The sequence below is a fragment of the Salvia splendens genome, chromosome 12 (genome assembly GCF_004379255.2).
Source record: "Salvia splendens isolate huo1 chromosome 12, SspV2, whole genome shotgun sequence".
Taxonomy (NCBI): Eukaryota; Viridiplantae; Streptophyta; class Magnoliopsida; order Lamiales; family Lamiaceae; genus Salvia; species Salvia splendens.
This window is the reverse complement of record NC_056043.1, coordinates 22,288,257-22,307,491: the sequence shown is the minus strand read 5'-3', so window position 1 is coordinate 22,307,491 and position 19,235 is coordinate 22,288,257. Positions and strand designations below refer to the sequence as shown.

General features: G+C 37.5%; 2 protein-coding genes and 1 long non-coding RNA gene across 3 annotated transcripts; all 3 read left to right on the top strand.

The window, feature by feature from the left end:
• The first annotated feature begins 485 nt into the window (after window positions 1-485).
• Window positions 486-949, top strand: LOC121758147. The gene is made up of 2 exons (XR_006041352.1): window positions 486-618; window positions 693-949. It is a non-coding gene; the product is annotated as an uncharacterized LOC121758147 (long non-coding RNA).
• Window positions 950-6,906: 5,957 nt separating this feature from the next.
• LOC121757717 lies at window positions 6,907-7,773 on the top strand. The gene has a single exon (XM_042153218.1). The coding sequence runs from the start codon at window positions 6,907-6,909 to the stop codon at window positions 7,771-7,773; it is 867 nt and encodes a 288-aa protein (XP_042009152.1).
• A 101-nt stretch (window positions 7,774-7,874) lies between these two features.
• Window positions 7,875-8,939, top strand: LOC121757716. Its single transcript, XM_042153216.1, has one exon. The coding sequence runs from the start codon at window positions 7,875-7,877 to the stop codon at window positions 8,937-8,939; it is 1,065 nt and encodes a 354-aa protein (XP_042009150.1).
• The last annotated feature ends 10,296 nt before the right edge of the window (window positions 8,940-19,235 follow it).

Genomic DNA, 19,235 nt, shown 5'->3' with positions numbered 1-19,235 from the left:
ATCCGCTTGACGTCATACGCTCCTCTGTGGGCTAGGCTCGGAGACTCCGGACAGCTTCCTCCTTAAGCTAAGTCTTCTATTTTATCCTATTTCAGTTAGGCCTCTCGGGGCAGTAGCTATGAAGGGTCTCTAAATTGGGGTTGGGAGTATTTGGGTTATATAAAAGCATGCTCTTATCCCAAATTCTCTTATCATTTATTAGGTTAAAAAAAAACAAAACTTGGATAGTCGTTTTTGTCAAGTTGGGGTTCTGGTGCTTACTGTGAAGAAATCATGCTGCTTAATTCGGCAATTTTATTTTTTAAGAACCGATTAGTCGCTTTTAGTGTAGTTATGAAATTGCTTGAATGGAAGCTCGTTTAGATTGATAGTTGAATGTGTTATCATAGTTCTAACCTTTGTTTGGCAAGTCAAAAATCAAAGCCCTGACCCCGACTGAACAATGGATAACCTTTGCTTGGTGAGCCATCCGGCGTGCTCTGTCAGGCCCCAGGACTCGATGCCATCATAGTTGTCGGTTTTGGCTTGGCTGGCGCCCATTGCCGCTCGCCACAGGCTTACCATTGATGCAGATACGGAAGTTTGGGGTTGTGGATGAAGCAAATGGGATAAAAAGTGGTGAGTGGAGATTTTTCTATGGATGTGATGATTTCTCCTTTATTAACTTGAAATTTTAAACTGAAATGTTGTAGGTCGCGTGGCGTGGGAGAGGTACTTGGCCCTTTTAGGCAGGCATGAGAGGCTCACATTCTAAAGAAACAATTTCAAATATGTTGAGCACTTTTGGAATAGATTAGCACTTTATAATTTTTAGTACTAGTATTGTTTGTGTAGTTTAAGTCAAAGATGACCAACACTTAATATTGTTTAGTTTGTGTGTTCAAACACGTTACATTTTTGTGTAAAATCATTTGATGGTTTGAATATTATTCAAATAGTTGTCATTTTATTTGAGTGAGTAGTTTATTAAATTTGAAGGATTAAAATGAATTTATAAATATTTGAAGGATAAAAATATAAATTACAGAAATATGTAGGTGAAAAAAGTAAATTAAATAAAATGAGGGAAGATTGTAATAATAAATATTTATTGGGGTATATTGTATATTTTTCCAAAAGTTAATGTAGTTTAAGAAAATATATCGTGGCATTTTCTAGTGACATTACACGTCATGTTTCATGGCACTTTTTGATTGCCATAATACAAGACCTATCCTTACACGTTACCTATAACTACAGCTACCGATAATGCACTTGCATGAAGTGCTAAAGCGAATGGTAAAGTTAAAAGCACGAGTTTTGCAAAGCAGAAGCCGGGAAAGGAAGGGAGGATTTGTTCACACAAATTAAGTTTTGCAGCACTTCAAGACAAATGCTTCCGCTCATCTGTGCAAGGTTGGTACAGCTGAAAAAGGTGGTGAAAAACTTCAATCATTAGCCACTATTTCGCCAGAAAGTTGCACGGAAAAATTATGCAGCAGGGCTCGTACTTTGAAGAAATAGGGCATTCGTGGGAATCTAGCCTTGCTTTTGGATGAAAACAATAGACCGTTTGATAATTTGGCAGCAATGGAAAATCTTGAAAATTTGAAGCTAGCACATCCAAATCCACCTTCAAAAGGTCGACTGGATAGCCTTCTCCAACGGAGTAAAATTCCACCAACGCGGAAGAGCAACTTATCTTGAATGGAGTCAAATGAATATCCTTGTGAAGAAGTTAGAGGTGCTCAAGTTGAAAGACAAGGCATTCATGGGACGGATATGGGAAGCATGTGACCAAGGTTTCACCAGTCTTAAATCCTTACACATCGCAGAAACAAACGGATCTATAGTGATATGGGTAGCTTCTTTCCAAGCCTTACAAGACTCAAGCTGCGCAACTGTGATCAACTTCAGGATTGAAACTAAGCTTGCCGCGGACTCTGCTAACAGATTTCAAGAGGAAATGCAAAGGCTTCTCAAAAGGAAAAACATGGATGTTACGCAATTCAAGCTTTCCATTTATCCTCTATCTTGATGTGCATGGATCACACATTCGAGGTAAACACAAAGCTATCAACATCTCATTACTTCGGTATGTTTATAGCTTCCTCAATCATATCCCATACTCAGTTCTTCAACATTATTCTCATAATCTAAACATGCAGGAGTCTGAAAGTCGAAAGATCAGGGAGAAGCATGTCCCTTGCTTAATTAAATGTTGTGATTTGGCTTGTTTGAGACTGTGTGTTATTGTGTAACAATAATTATGTCGACATCCGATTCTTTGTAACTATTTTCTTTTATTATTTTTGTTCCACTTTGGTTTATAATCCCTCCGACTTCATACCATTTTGAATGTCATGAGCCCATAAATTCTATCCATTTTTCAAAAAATAATCGGCCCAAAACTTGTAAAACAAAGAATAGGGTCGGTCAATATGTTCCTTTTTTTTATATCATAACTCATAAGCAAATTCACAAACAATGAAACTCAATAATAAGAAATTCTAAATTCCCCTACTTCAAGATTTTCGTCTCGGTGTTGCAAAATGATTAGTATATAATATAATTTAAATTAATTAATGTTTATAAATCAATTTTTAATATAAAATTTTACAAAAAGTTCGATTGTATACGTACAATTATATACATTATAAAACTAAAAAATACGTTAACATAGGGAATATGAGATTGACTTTTTAGATATTACTCCCGTCGTCCCAAATCATAAGGACATTTGGGACTGCACGAGAAATAATACGTAATAAGTAAAGTAAGAGAGATAAGAAGTATAGTTAAAATAATGTTAGAGAATAGAGACCCACATTATATTAGTGTTCAATAATGGACCCTAGTGGTATATAAGTTATAAATAAATTGATATGTATGTGTAATGAATTTAGGAGAGCTTTCCATAAATAGAAATGAGATATTTTTATGGAACAAACTGAAAAGAAAAGTGTCGTTATTTATTTAGACATAGGAGTATTTATATTAATTTAACAACTCTATGTATTTCTCTTTCTTCACACCTCCACCAGCATCCAGCGGCCATTGTTATAAATTTCTGTCCCTCTTTCCTACTAAACTTCCAACAGATATCAAAGACATTAATTCAATGAGGGAAGAAGATACTTTCTACTAAATTTCCTACAAAAATATTGAATAATTTTATGGAATGAAACTATAGTGCCAAGTGCCACAATTAAATTAAATATTTTCAAAATTATGTGGCACAATTTATGTCACTAGCTAGATCATCAAATCTAGTACTCCAGATAATAATTAATCTTTGTCCCGATTTAATATTCAAACCACCTAACCTTTACGGAAAACGAAATTTCTTTCTAAATTCAAGTAACGAATGACGGATCAATGAGTAATAGTTTAATTAAGAAATTAATATAAGGGTTGTGATCAAATACTAATTTTTTATAGTAATAACTAATAACTAAATATCAATTTTGTATGTTAAAAATATCAACACAAAGACATAAATTTATCAATATTTCTTGTATTGATAAATTATGTCTTTGTATTAATATTTAAATTTACATGTTGTATTGATATGGGTTTTGATCTATGCAAAATCATTCTTAATACAAAAATGCAGAACCAAGCATACAAAAGTCATTTTTAAGTCATTGTAAGCTTATTTTTACTTCATTATAGTAAGGATGACATAAAATGATCTTAACATGACCTCAAACTCAAAGTTTATAATATGACCTAAAACTGCTTTACAATGACCCTCTGTGTTTTTGTTTAATTATTGACCATTGGATTGTCAAATCTCATGGTCAGGATTTGATCTGGATTTTGTATTGAGATCAAGTTTTGTATTGATCATTTTCCATATTGATATAATTATATCTTTGTGTTTGATAATTTTAATACACAGTATTAAAATTATTAGTTATTACTTTAAATTAGTTAGCACACTAACCCAACCCATTAATATAATGTTGAAAGATGCATGTTTCGGTATTCTGTATCATGAATGTGCCACGGTTTGGAGGATGTTTTGTACAATCATATTTTCGTCATTTTGGACAGTACAAAATGCATGGAATAGGCCTATATATTTTGTGTAGTATGAAACGAAGAATTCAAGGCCTAACGTTTTAACAAATTCAAACCATCCCAAAAAACAATTTGATTGCTAATCATTTTTTATGTCAATAATTTATAGTAATTAGGAACTGAAATACTCACAGTTTAGGATATTTAGACGAGTGATTAACACATGTTGTTGAATCTTTTGAGGTTTATAGTCTAGGTTTCATCCATTTATTTGCTATTTTTAGAGTTAACGAGTTTGTCGAAGTTTTGATGCAAAAACAGGTCTAAAACGGGCATAACGGAGCGAACGGACTGATTCCAGAGAGTTCGCCCGGTCGGACGTTTAAAGAAGAGAAACAGAAAGTTCGCCCGGCCGGGCGTTTTCCATCCGACGAAACGCCCGGTCGGGCGTTTGAAGACTACATCGCGATTGTCCCAGAACACCTGGCTGGGCATTTTTCCCACTTACAAATCACCCGGCCGGGCGATACCTACTGATGCCCACTTTTGCCCCTTTCTCACTCCGGATATAAAAGGGTTCTCACTCATTTTCGAACCGTAACCTCCCATACAGCAAAATCAAGAGAGAAATCGAGAGATTCAAGAGGATTGAAGGCAAAGACTTTCCCCAATATCAATTCTACCATAGGGAGTTCTAGTTTTCATTTTCCATCCATGTCTTTTTCCATTTGCTTTGTTTTCCTTTTTGTTTCATATATGAACATGAGTAGCTAGATTTTCCTTACGGATGTGGTGAAGTTTGTATAGAATCCATGGGTTGAACCTTGATTTATGTTTATCTATCTCTTTGTGTGATTTTGTTGGTTATTGGGTTCTTATTATCCAATTGCTTAGCTACCAATTTGATATATCTTGTTTTAATTATTGTCATTGAGAAATGCTTGATTAGATTGTTAAATAATCAACAACTCCATGCATTTTATGTGATCGAGAGATGCATAGCTAGAGAGAGGGCTTGGGCCGTAGAATTAGGGAGTCGGACTTGAAGTGTTGGGAGGAGACTCCAACATTAGAGTCCGATCAACGTGTAAGATGCACCAGAGAGGGAGACATCCAATCGTCCCGACCTTCCTAACCATGCATGAGACCCGATAGATGAGCATAATCCCTAGGTGACACCCGTGATCAATACCAACGGATCCATATCCCTACCTTTCCTATATTGTTTGAAAACCTTTCTTTATTTTCTTTCTTTGATTATTTGATCTTAATTGTATTTGTTACTTAGGTCATGTTTGGTTGACGGGAAAGTAAAGTTGGCAAGGAAAATGATTCCTGAGAAAATGAATCTCGGGAATATGATTACTAATAACTTTACTTTCATGTGTTTGGAAAATATTAAGATTTTAAATTTTATATTTAATTTAAACACCAAACTCAAATTATACTCCTACTTAGTATTATTCTTATTTATAAAAAAGAATAATAATAGTATAAAATTTTTAATAAATTATTAATTACAAATGATAGTAGTTATAATATTATACCTATTATTAGTTTAAATATGGATTATCCATCATTAATATATAATAATATAATTATAATTATAGTTATATGGAGTATTATAATTATAAATGATTATAATTATAAATATAATTATTATATTTATACTTATAATATTTAGGGATATTATAATTGAATAAATTTTATAATTTAAAATTTCACTATGACTTTATTTATTAATTGTTAATTTATAAAATAATACTAGTTATTTATTATTATATAATTTATATCATAATTATATTTTAATTATTTTATATATTATTAATTATTATGATGATAATAACAAATATATATAAATATAATAATAATAATAATAATAATAATATAGTTATAATCATGATAATTTTAATTATAGTTATTTATTATACCATAGTTAAGTATGGTTTATAATTTTAAAGTATTTTTAGTACATTGCAATTAATAATAATAATAATAATATTAAAATAATAATAATAGTAATAGTAATAGTAATAATAAAACTATATTTATATTGTATTAAATATATAAGAATCCTAAAACTTGGAAAAAGAATACCTAAGAAAAGTTAGGATTTAGAATCCTGGAAAGTTGTTCTAATTTTCTTTGTCTCAGGATTCTGATTACTTTCCCAGTTTGATTGAAAACCGAAACAAACACAGGATTATTAAATTTAAGGAATCAGATTACTTTTCCAGATAGAATCCTGACAACCAAACATGGCCTTAGTTTATTATTGTCTTTAGATAACTAAATAGTGTTTGACATTGCATCATAGTATTCATTCCAGCATTTAGTCTTCGAGGATCGATAATTTTAACTTGCCACGTGCTACATATCTTATACACTTGCGGATGACGCTTTTGATTGCTAAATTGGCATGAGTCAAGTTTTTGGCGCCGTTGTTGGGGATAAAATCTGCTTTTGTGTTTGATATTGTGATATGATAGAGAATACTAGTTTAGAGATTTTACTTACTTTATTTAGTTTAGTTTTCTAGTTTAGCTCTAATTTGACTTTGTTTCCTCTCTTGTGTTGTGTAGGTGTTTATGCTCAAGAGCTCAAGGCGTCAACCCCTTGAACCGATTAATTTAGAGATAGAAGTCGTCAATAGAAGAAGAGGAGGACGAAGGAGAAAAGCAAGAGCTCAACATCTAGTTGAGCCAATGGAAAATCCACATGGAAACAATGAGGGAGTTCCCCCTCCACCTCCATTGAATCAAGACCAAATCATTCTCCAACTACAACAAGAAATTGCAGAGATGAGAAGGGAAAGAAAGGTGGAAAGGAGGCGAGAGGCACCAGTTAGAGATGCATTTGGGAACGTCAATATCCCAATTCCACCTTATGAGACAAGGGTTAATGCCAAACAATTTTGAGTTGAAGACGACATTGATTCAATTTGTAGAGCAACGTGTTTTCTCGGGAAGGCCCACGGAGGATCCTAATAGGCACTTAGCTAAATTCTTGGAGATTGTCAATACAACTAAACTTAATGGGGTTCCCGAAGATACAATCAAGCTTAGGCTATTCCCATTCTCATTATCGGGATATGCTAGAGATTGGTTTGATAACCTTGAGCCAGGCTCGGTTACAAGTTGGGACGACTTAGTCCAAAAGTTTTTGGATCGGTTCTTCCCTCTAAGCTCCACTCTCAACCTTCAAGCGGAGATCTCCCACTTTAAAATGAAGGGCCAAGAGTCTATGTTCGAGGTTTGGGAGAAATTCAACGCCTTGTTAAAGAAATGTCCCAACCATGGGCTATCTCCGGGCCATCAAGTGAGTCTTCTACAATGGATGCTCGAGTTTATCAAGAGTCAATTAGACTTTCGCTCGGGGGGATCATTCTTGGACAAGGGGGTGGATGTGTGCAAGAAGATGCTTCAAAGGCTTGCATACACTAGCAAGGGTTGGAGCTCGGGTCGAGATGGTTCAATGCAGGTAGCTTCGGTCATTGATTCGGACGCATTCAATCTCCTCAACCAACAAATGATGATTCTCAATCAAAAGGTGGATAGCATTAGTTTGGGGGTGGCACCCATCGGAGAGCCTCAACTGCTCGTTGAACATGTCAATTATATACATCAAGGACGAAACCAAGTGGGTAATCCAAGGAATTTCAACAATTATCGCCTTGACAATGGGGGTGGTAATTATCAACAAGGCTACCGTCCACCCTTCAATGCGCATCCAAACCTCTCATATGAAAATCCAAGTAATGCTATCTAACCACCTCCACCTCCCGGATTTGGAGCATCAAGTGGGGCCACCAATGTACCTAGCCCCTCAAGATATTCAAGTGATGTCACAAATGAACTTCTAAAACTCTCATGGAGAAGACCGATGGGATCATGACACACTCTACCATGAGGATTGATAGAGTTGAGACGGCGGTAGTGGAGGTCACCACAAGATTGGGGGCCTTGGAGCACCAAGTAAGTCAAATTGCTCAAGCCGTTGGGAAAATACGTCAACCGGGGCAATTTCCAACCACTACAATTCCAAACCCGAAAGATTGCAAGGTAATCTACTTGAGGAGTGGGACAAGCTATGAGAGTCCTCCTATACCCGAGGTGGAAGCTAAGGAAGTGCCGGAAGAAGAGATAAAAGAAGAGGAGATAGAGCTGGAGTCACCTAATATGCCATCTGAGGTTCAACCAGAGGCAATTATTCTACCTAAGCCAAAGGAAGTCAAAATTCATTTCCCTCAAGTGGTGCAAAAGAAGAAGTTAGATGAGAAGTTTGCAAAATTCCTTGAGATCTTCAAGAGGGTGCACCTCAATATTCCTCTTATTGAGGCTCTCCAACAAATGCCCGGCTATCTCAAGTTTTTGAAGGAGATTATGTCCAAGAAGAAGAAGTTGGTTGATTATGAAATCGTGAGCTTGACCGAGAATTGTATTGCAATCATCCAACAAAAGATGCCGAGAAAGAAGAAGGATCCGGGGAGCTTCAACATCTCTTATGTGATCGGGAATGATAGGCAAACCAAGGCCTTATGTGATTTGGGGGAAAACATAAATCTCATGCCCCTAAGCTTCTTCCGGAAATTGAAGTTTGGTGTCTTGAAGCCGACCACCATCACCCTTCAAATGGCGGATAAAACCGTCAAGTTCCCCAATGGAGTCCTCGAGAATGTCTTAGTGAGGGTGAATGATTTTATCTTTCCCGTGGACTTTGTTGTCTTGGATATGAAGGAAGATCCAAATGTCTCTCTCATCCTTGGAAGGCCCTTCCTTGCAACCGGGAATGCTCTAATTGATGTCACTAAGGGAGAACTTACCCGTAGGAATGGAAACAAGACGGTCATCCTCTCTATGTTGGACAAGATGAAACGACACAAAATGGAAGAATCCAAGAGAGTGGAAGAGGTGCCGTTGGATATTGAAGAGTGAAAGATGATACAAGTGCCTAAGGATGTTGAAGTTGAGAAGCCCTTGGAGGAGATCTTGGTCCCCAATTGGTTATTTAAGCTTGAGGATGAACAAAGTGTGGGGGAGAAAAAGAAGAAGGTAGCCAAATTGGCAAATGGAGGATCTAAAGGAAGTGTTGTTGGGGAAGATGTAAAGCCCACTTGGTGGAAGAAGCGGCTATACAAGCTCTATTTGGCCGTTAAAGCAAAGACGGGCCCCGATGACATTATCCGAGTGAGACTGGAAAATAAGTGCTAAGCTTGAAGACCATCGGCAAGCGACGTTAAACAATTGCGCTATGGGGGAGGTAACCCCTAGTAGGTACAATTTTAATTGAGTCAATGTGTTTTTCTCTCATTTTTAGAAGTTTTCTTAGTGTTTGTTATTGTTTGTCGTTTTAAGTGTGTTTATTGACCCCAATTCTGTTTGAGTTGGGTTTGTGTTTGTTTTAGTGTGTTGGAAAATAGGTTCGGTTGGGTGAAAAACGGAAGGAACGGAAAGAAGCCAGGTTGGAGTGCAGAGAGTTCGCCCGACCGGGCGTTTTGAGAAGCCAAAAAGCCCGGGCGGGCATTTTCAATATGCAGCCCGGCCGGGTTTTGACGCGTATATAGGTCAGCCGCGCGGTTCCAGCGACATTCTTCCCCAATTTCACCCGGTGAGACGAAACCCTAGCCCCGAAATCCGAAATTCCTCTCAATTCCTCCCTTTGAATCTCACTTCTACACTCTAATCTATCTTCTACTCCCTCTTTTACACATTTTAAACCGATTAATCGGTGGAAATTTTGGTGGGAACAAGGCAAGGACCTAATTTTTGAATTTCTTCAATTAAACCCCAAAGGTATGAATTTCTCCCTCTTTTCTTCTATACCCATGGATTATTGTTGAGTATTGAGTGATTTATGGAAGAATATAATAAATGTGATACATAGTTGTAGGTTTTTGAGGATTAGTTTGGATTTGTTGTAGCTCTGCTAGAATGGGTGAGAATTTATGAATTGTTTGCATAATGTGAAGTTGAATGTGTTGATATGTTGCCTTTGTGGATATTGTTGCTTATTTGTTTCATGTTGATGAAGAGTTAAGTTTGTAGAAAGATAAATCAATGGAAGGATGGTGTAGTTGTGGGGAATGTTGGTTTGAATTGTTGATACATGTGATTGATTGGTTTTTGAGAGAGAATTTGGCTACAAGCATGAGGATTAATGATGAATTTGTGTTATCATGGAGTGAAATGTTTGATCTTTACATGTTAGAACAAGTGTTGTGTATCTCTTGAGCTTCAATTGTGATTTTGTGCTTAGATTATTGATATATGCTTTGATTGTTGGCATATAAGCACACAATGGGGGGGGGGTGATGCCTACACTTACGCATCCAAAGAACACGAAGCCGCCAAGAGCGCGAGGAGGAGGACTATGCTTCCCTCAATGAGAGGATTGCGAGGATGGAGGTTAGACAGGAGGAGTATTAGGCTCGGAATGAAGCCCGTTGGAAACAGCACGAGATAAATTGAAATCAATTAACTGATTTCAACAACGCGCAATGGGCCAACCTAAACGCCCGGCTCGATGAGTGGCAACATCCGCCTCCTCCGCCGCATTGAAGGTCCATGGGAGATCCACTCTCTTACAAACTTATCCTAACTTTGCTTAGAATAAGGTTGGGGGTGTCTAGTGGATTCTTTCTTACCTCTCTCTCGTGCTTAATTTATGCATTTGATTGATGATCATCCGGCCTGTACCCCTATTCTTTTGCATATACTTGATGATGACATTTGGGCATGTAACCTTAACTTATGATTCTATGATTTTGGATTTTGGGAAATATTTTCCTTGTTTCACCTGTGTTTTTGTGTTTATGTTTCTTTTTAGGAATGTTTTTTTTTGTTGAATAATATCCCTTGGGTAGGATGATAATAGGGTGAGATAGTTGAAGTTCGAACGAGTGTGAGACATGTTGGAGGAGTTGCCAATGATAATTCTGTGAATTTTTTTTCGAAAACCTTGTTGATATGGCCAAGTAACATGTGACTTTTCATTTCAAATTGCCTAAAGTGAATTGCATGGTGCCTTGTCTTTTGCCAAAATGACCTTGTGAGAATTAAGCCTATATTGTTCTTAAATGTGTGTTTTATCTCAAACATTTCATATGTTTCTAGAACTTGCTCGCGATCTCCTTGAGTCTACATAGTGGTTACAGAGATAAGGGAGGACGTTAGGCCATCCTTGTTAGCCAAATCCTACTCCACCCGTTATCTTTTTAATAATCCTTGTTAGCCCACTTTAAGCCAATAAACTTTTTCTTTGACAAACCATGAAGTTGGATTTCTTGTGTGCTATTTATGAAAAATCAAAAGGAAGTGGAAGTTTGAAGGGGGAATTAGCAAATGAAATAGAAGCTTATTGAGGTAGAAAAACAAAAGAAAAAGAAAGAAAGAATAGTTATGATACCATGCAAAGCATGGAGAAAAAGAATAGGAAAAAAAAGAATAGGAAAAAAATGAAAGTGAAAAATAGTGAAAAATTAGAATGAAATAGAAAAAGAACAGACCGATCGTTAGTAAATTACAAGAGTAATGATTTGAGGAAACTTTTCATTTTTAAAATAGAATTATTTTTTTTGTACATCTAAAATAAAAAAAATTAAAATATGTTTTATAAACAAATGAAATATATAAATCTATAAAATATAAATAAATATATGTAATTTTTATTATATTTATATGGAAATTAATTATAACTAGATCGAGTTTGGTTCGGACTTAGTTGCGTGGCATCTCGAGGGACACAGCTGTCAGAGACTCAGAGTAACTAGCATCCCGACATTGATTATTTTCATATCATATAAAATATTTGTTTTATTTATTTTTTAGCTCAATTGTCAGGTAGATTTGACCCAGTAAATTATTTGTTTGAATCTAGTTATATGTATGATATCTTGGGAATCAGATCGGCCGTCGTGATTTACCCTGAAATTGCTCAATCTTCAGATAATCAACTCCCTATTGATTTAACGACGAGTAATGTTAATTTGGCAAAATTCATCACATATTTTCATTTATATTTAATATTTGATATTTACATTGTTCTATAATTAACTTTTATATAATACTCCCTTCGTCCTGCATAAGTATCTTATTTAGTTATGGCACAAGCTTTAAGAAATGCATAGAAGAGTGGGTTGAATAAGAGTGGAATAGAGGTCCAACTTATATATATATATATATATATATATATATATATATATTAGTTTTATAATAAAATGTGAGTAAAATAAGTTGGTGGAATATGAAGCGTATTTACCATCTATGGTAAAAAAAAGGGCAAATGGGACCCTTATTGCGGGACGAAGGGAGTAAATTCTTAACTAACAAAGTATCTATGTGCATAATTCAATTTATTCAAAAAGAGGTTTTTTTAAGAAAAAAAATAAAGAGAATATTAAAGAAACAGAAAAATTGTGAAAAACAAAACATAGAGAACTAAAAGGATTAGTAAAATTTGAAACTTTAAAATGTTGTAATTATTTTTCGTAAACCCATGATAATATTCTTGGATGTGTCATTGCTTCCTTGGAACGGATGAAGTATTCTGTAATAGAATGTGCGTGTAATGAATTATTGAAAATGAGATTCACTTACCAAAATATTTTTTTAAAAAAAATAGACAGTATTTTACGGATGGATTGAAATGATATATGCGGTGATTTGGATATTATTTTGTGGACGAGGAAGTATAATTATGGGTGGATTCAACAAGTATTTTTGGAGAGGCGCGCTAGACTACGTGATAGACTTCCAAAGAGGATTCATTATTCAACAATGAACAGTGATTTAATAGTTCGTTTAGCGTGGAGTAACATAATTGTGTGTATGCGTATCAGCGTATCGTATTGAAAATAAATGTCTAAGGGTCATAGAAAATTCAATATATCGGAGTAAAAAATAAGATAGGCGGTCGAGAACACGAACATGCATGGGGCAACTTCCCGGAATATTACAACTCCACAGTGGCGGATACAGAAATATCAAATTGGGGGTACGATAAATATTTACGACTGAAAATTTTAAAATTCAATCGATCTTTTCTATTCTATTATCCAAGTATTTGTTCCATGAATCACTTCATTGTATATAAAAAAGAAATTATTTTTTGTTGTTATTACTTGAAAAAATATCACTATTGAAAATGGAGGTTCATAGATATTTATATAACACACCCTATATTTTAGTTTTAAAAAATTAAATATTTTAACTAAAACAAAACACATAATATTGTCTATATGATTCCAAATATGAGCATAATTAAAAATTCAAAATAATAAAGATTATATCCAATTAATATACTTTATTGATATAAAATAAATTAGAGAACAAATAATAAATTATTTGAGTATTCAATCATAAGGAACAATTGTAAACAGTTCACGAAAACAGAACTTCAAAGCAGAATAACGAAAAATGAAGACAGAATAGCGAAAAATGCACATGGGAAGATTCGAACATGGGTCTATGTTGTGACAAATCCGCATTTTACCACTAGGCTATTTGCCATTTTACCCCCTTGTTCTTAACTAGATCCGCCACTGCAACTCCATTGCATCAATTAGTATATAACACACACACCACTCCATCTATAAAAGGTGAAAAAAGCATAGTATTATACACCACTACTCTTAACATCGGAATTAATGTCGACCAAGGATGAGTCCTGGATGAAAGAGAAGCTGGAAGGACCGATGCCATTGATCGGCATGTACGTGGCTGTCGCCTCACTCGCTTGCGCCGCGCCAGGAAGCTCTGGTTCCCCTCCCGCTTCTTCTCTCTCAACGCCACCTTCCTTACCCTTCTCTCCGTCGCTCTCAAGCTCCCCGTCGACCTCACCACCAACATGACCGCAACCACCGACCGCCTCGCCAAGATCAGAAGCCTCGCCCTCATGTCCACCGCCATCGCCAACTTCGTCCCCTCCCTCGGATCCATGACCGACCCAGACATTCTCATCAACGCCGCCGCATTGACCATTCTCATCCTCACCGTCGTCGCCGACGTCTGCATTCAGATCGTCGGGACGCGGTCGGTCCTCGACCACCGCGCCCTCTTGCCCGAGGAGATCCTCATGCTCATCCTCCTCCTTGTCCTCCTCTCCACGTCCCTCATGCCGCTCACCGCCAAAAAATGCCTCGAGACTAAGTATCTCGAGAGTTCCCACAGGGAGGATGAGGAGGAGGAGGAGGAGGAGGAGGCGGCGGCAATTGACAAACTGAAGAAACTGGTGAAAAAGTATTGGGTGATGGCGGAGACGAGCAGCTCTCAGTTTGTGATTGCTCGCTGGCGAGACTTGGAAAGAGGCAAAAACGCGATTAGAATGCGGATCAAGTTATATGGAATGATAACCGAACCGGTCGGATCAGTTAGCATATTGTCGTTGCCACTTAATCACTGCAGTCTTGCTCTCGCTCTTTCTTCCTTGCCAAAGTAATTTATAAACTCCCAATTTTGCACAACTTTAACAGTAAAGCGGCAAGTTCGGGGTCGATCCCACAGGGAAGTTGGTGTGTCAAGTGTGTGAGTAGTGAACAGGGGGGTTGGCTGCTGCCATGCTTTAACTTAGGAGTTTTTAACTATTGTCTTTACTCTAGGCAGAATTTAACTAGCTAGCTTGATCAATGAAACTTTAACTACTGGGTCAAGTGAATTGCAGTTAACAGCAGAAAAGTAAATGCGAGAATGTAAACGAAAATAACTTTGATTAAACTAAAAACTGAGTACAGCGTGAAATTTAAACTAAGCTAACACTTCGGAAGCTAAGAAAGCGGAAAAAACTGAGAAGAATCTCAGCGGGAAACTTAAGATAACGCTAACAGAAATGAGTATTCTGCAGCGCTCCCTTCGGTCGCCCTTTTAACTAAGCTATCTAAGCTAAGCTAGAGAACTGAACTAAACTAAGCTAGAGAGCTGAACTACGCTAGATAACTAAGCTAAGCTAAACTAGACGGAAAGTAAAGTGTCGGATCCCCCTCTTGTGGTGGCACATCATCTATTTATAAGCTCGATTCGACTCCCACCTGGATAACGATCTTGATAGGGAATATTCGCTCATTCTGAGAGTGAGCGACTCATTGATTGCTACGTGCTGTTCTTCTAGAATGACGATGCTTTTTGGTAACAGATACGTATAACAGCTTCGTCCTTGCGTTCTCATATTCCGGCACGTGTCCCCTTCTAGAACGTCGTCCTTGATAACAGAATGGTGCGCCATATCCAGCTCATTTCCTCACGTGTTCTTCTTCTAGAAGCCAGCGGTCCCCACCTAACTGCTTGATCGCTTCCCCTTGATCAACTCCCCCGATTCTTGGCCATTTTCGCCTTTTGTACTTGCTTGATCAATTCGGCCTTGTTGCCTTGGTCAAGTAGCATTTCTGCACATTTTAACACTTGTTTTGCGCGATAAACCGATCAAGTAGCATGCATTTCACCCATAAACCGATGCATGAAATAGGCCTTATCACTCGCTCCTGCGCCTGCGCTTCCGCAGGCGTCATCTGCCTCGGAAACGCTCTTATCCTGGCTGAGGCTATTGTGCGCACTTGGGTGGCACACAATAGCCTCAGCATGACCGGTTCCAGTTACGGCTGTTCCACCAAATGGATTCTCAATAGCCTCAGCACTTGGGTGAAGAGATTCTCAATGTTTTAGCCGATCGAGATCTGCCGCTGGGGCTCAATGATCATGCTGCTGCGTACGTTGAGGAATGGCGCGGGGCGATGCTGCTGGAGACGGAGGAGATGAGTTCAGGAGCGATCACGATCTTAGATATCAAGTATGAAACATCATGCAGAAACAGAGAAGTTGCAGACATGAAGAAGCTGGAAGCTTCGAGAGATCAGCCAACGGCTATCTTAGCTCAACGGCCAACGGCTATATTAGTTAGTTACAAGTTAGTTATAGTTGGTTATCCTAGCTGGCACTAGTTAGTTAGTTTGTAGATGGATAGATCACCAAGTATATAAGGTGAGATCTCTTATTGTATTTGTAACTTTTCATTCGATCAATAAAACAAGTAGAAGCTTTTCTCTCCAGCATGATTATGCTGAAATCATAATCTTCTCATGATACCAGAGCAATAATTTTTCCGCTGCTCTCTCTATTTTTCTGATTTTTTCATCATGAATGGATGCAATCGTGCTCTGATTCCTCCTTCGGATGACACTTCGAGTCCTTATTTCCTACATCCAAGTGATAATACTGGTGTAGTTCTCATTCCACAACTGCTGATTGGATCTAATTACTCAACGTGGAGCCGCTCCTTCATCACAACTCTACTAGCTAAGAACAAATTGGTTTTTGTTGATAGATCTATACTTCAACCAAATGGTGATGATCTACTATATCAAGCGTGGATCAGATGTAATAGCATGGTTGTTGTGTGGCTGCCCAACTCAGTTTCTCCTCAAATTTGTTCGAGCATCATGTTTTTGGATAACGCTTATGAGATCTGGTCAGATCTGAAGGATCGCTTCTCACTTAGTGATTCAGCTCGTTTATATCAATTGAGGCCGCTGTTGATGACTCTCAATCAAGGAAATTCTAATGTTAGCAGCTACTTGACCAATTTGAGAACGGTTTGGGATGAATTCAAAAATTCTCAACCTCTCTCTTGGTGCAATTGCAATCGCTGCACCTGCAATGGCGCAGCTAGATGGCATCAACACCAGAAGAATGACTGCACAATGCAGTTTTTGATTGGTTTAAATCCTACTTTTTCACAGATCAGATCTAATATCCTGGCTATTACTCCTTTGCCTTCACTTTCTAAGGTCTTTTCCTTAGTTGTTCAGGAAGAGAGGCAACGGCGCATTGATGGAAAAGCTATATCTTCAGCCTATTCTTCATCTCCTGTTCCAGTTTCAAGTGAACAACCTTTTGCTAATGCTGCTTCAAATTTTGGCAGAGGATTCAATTAGTTTCTATGCAGTCATTGTGTTAAAACTAACCATAATGTGGATAAATGTTTCTTTCTTCACGGTTTTCCACCAGGATATGGCCGAGACAAGTCCAAACCTACTGGATTTACTCAATCTGGTTCATACAAGCACAGATCTGTCAACTGTGTTGAAGATAATTCGGATTCTTCTAATTGGAAGGGATCACAGCTTGGATCTCAGCTTGTTGCTGCAAACCTACCTAGCATGGATCAGTATCAGCAGCTTGTGAATCTCTTACAAGGCCAATTCCACACTCAAAGTTCCCTCACCAATCCAGAATCAGCTCAAACTACACAGCCAAATTCTCAACCCCAAGCTGCCCAATCACCTTTTTCTGGTACGGTTTGCTTCTCATCCTCTGTTTACACTTTATCTTCATCATATTCCAGCCTTTCTACATGGATTTTAGACAAAGGTGCTACACACCATGTCTGCTATGATCCATCCCTGCTGACATCTGTTTCTCCAATGTCCAATGCCTCTGTAAATCTACCTAATGGCCAAACAGCACCCATAACTCATATAGGTACTGTCAATCTTACTCCACAAATCACCCTCACCTCTGTCTTACATGTTCCTTCCTTCTCATTTAATTCACTCTCTGTCAGTTCTTTAACCAAAAATACCTCATGCATTGTCACTTTCACTCATAACCATTTCCAAATTCAGGAAGCTTCACTAGGGATCATGATTGGGAAGGGTAAACGTGTTGGAAACCTCTACATACTTGATCTACCTCAGTCTTCACAAATTGAATCAAGTATGAAAAAAACACTCACTTCTGCTAATGTTCCTCAGCCTACTGTTGTTCCTCAGCCTACTGTTTTTGTGAATTCAGTAGTTAGTTTGGATGTATGGCACCAACGTTTGGGCCACCCTTCACTAAATAAACTCAAGCTTTTGTCTGATTTTTTATCTCCTTCCAATTCTCAGATTTCTTCATGTCACATTTGTCCAATGGCAAAACAAAGAAAATTGTCTTTTACTGATTCTTCCAACAGATCTTCTGCCATCTTTGATTTGATCCACTGTGATGTATGGGGGCCATTTCATACTCCTACACACAATGGATTCAAATACTTTCTTACAATAGTTGATGATTTCTCACGGTTTGTTTGGACATTTCTTCTCTACTGTGATGTCTCAATTCTTTTCCACCATCCATACTTAGTTCTCTAAGAAAATAAAGGTGTTGAGAACTGACATTGCCCCTGAATTCAATCTTGCTTCTCTACTCTCCACATATGGAACTTGTATCTCAACACTCTTATGTAGAAACCCCCCAACAAATTTCAAGAGTGGAGAGGAAACACCAACATCTTTTGAATGTAGCAAGAAGTCTGCTTTTTCAGTCTCATCTCCCTTTAGAGTTCTGGGGAGAGTGTATTCTTACAGCTTTCTTTCTCATTAACAGACTTCCCTCATATGTTCTACCTAATAAACTCACACATTTTCAACTATTGTTCAATAAATCTCCATCATACTCGAGCCTGAGAGGGTTGGATGTCTTTGCTTTGCTTCTACATTGGACAAAGGCAGAGATAAGTTCTCACCAAGAGCTATCAAGTGCATCTTCATTGGCTATCCATCTGGATACAAGGGGTATAAAGTTATGGATTTGGATAGAAATAACATTTTTATTAGCAGAAATGTTATTTTTAATGAAAAGGAATTTCCACTCTCACATCAGAAACCTACATATTTTCCAGATTTTCCTCTTCATGAGCCAGAGAACATTCAGCCACAGCACAATACTCATTCTTCCCTTCCTATTCTGCATCAGCAAAACACTCACCAATCTCTGCCGCAGCAAAATTTCCACCCTGATAATGCCAGTGTTGCACCAACTGCAACTCCTCACCATTCCACTTCAGGGAGAATTCTCAAAACTCTAGCACACCTCACTGATTATATATGTAACTCAGTGGTCTCCAATTCAAAATACCCCATTTCCTCATATTTCTCTCTAGCCAAGCTGTCTAAGCCTTATCTCAAATTCATCATTCTTCTTTCCACCCTCACTGAGCCTAACTCCTACAAAGAAGCAGTTCAACATCCTGAGTGGGTATTGGCTATGCAAGAGGAGTTACAAGCTCTGATAAGAACAGACACCTGGTTGATTACAGTGTTGCCTCCAGCCAAGATTCCTATCTCTTGTAAATGGGTGTATAAGATCAAGTTCAAGGATGATGCCACAGTAGAAAGATATAAAGCTCGATTAGTTGCTAAAGGCTTTACACAACAGGCTGGAGTGGATTTTCATGATACATTTTCCCCTGTTGCAAAACTC

Excerpts from the sequence above, each read along its gene's own strand:
- LOC121757716 (XM_042153216.1), top strand. The coding sequence starts at position 7,875 with ATGGAGAAGACCGATGGGATCATGACACACTCTACCATGAGGATTGAT.
- LOC121757717 (XM_042153218.1), top strand. The coding sequence starts at position 6,907 with ATGCCAAACAATTTTGAGTTGAAGACGACATTGATTCAATTTGTAGAG.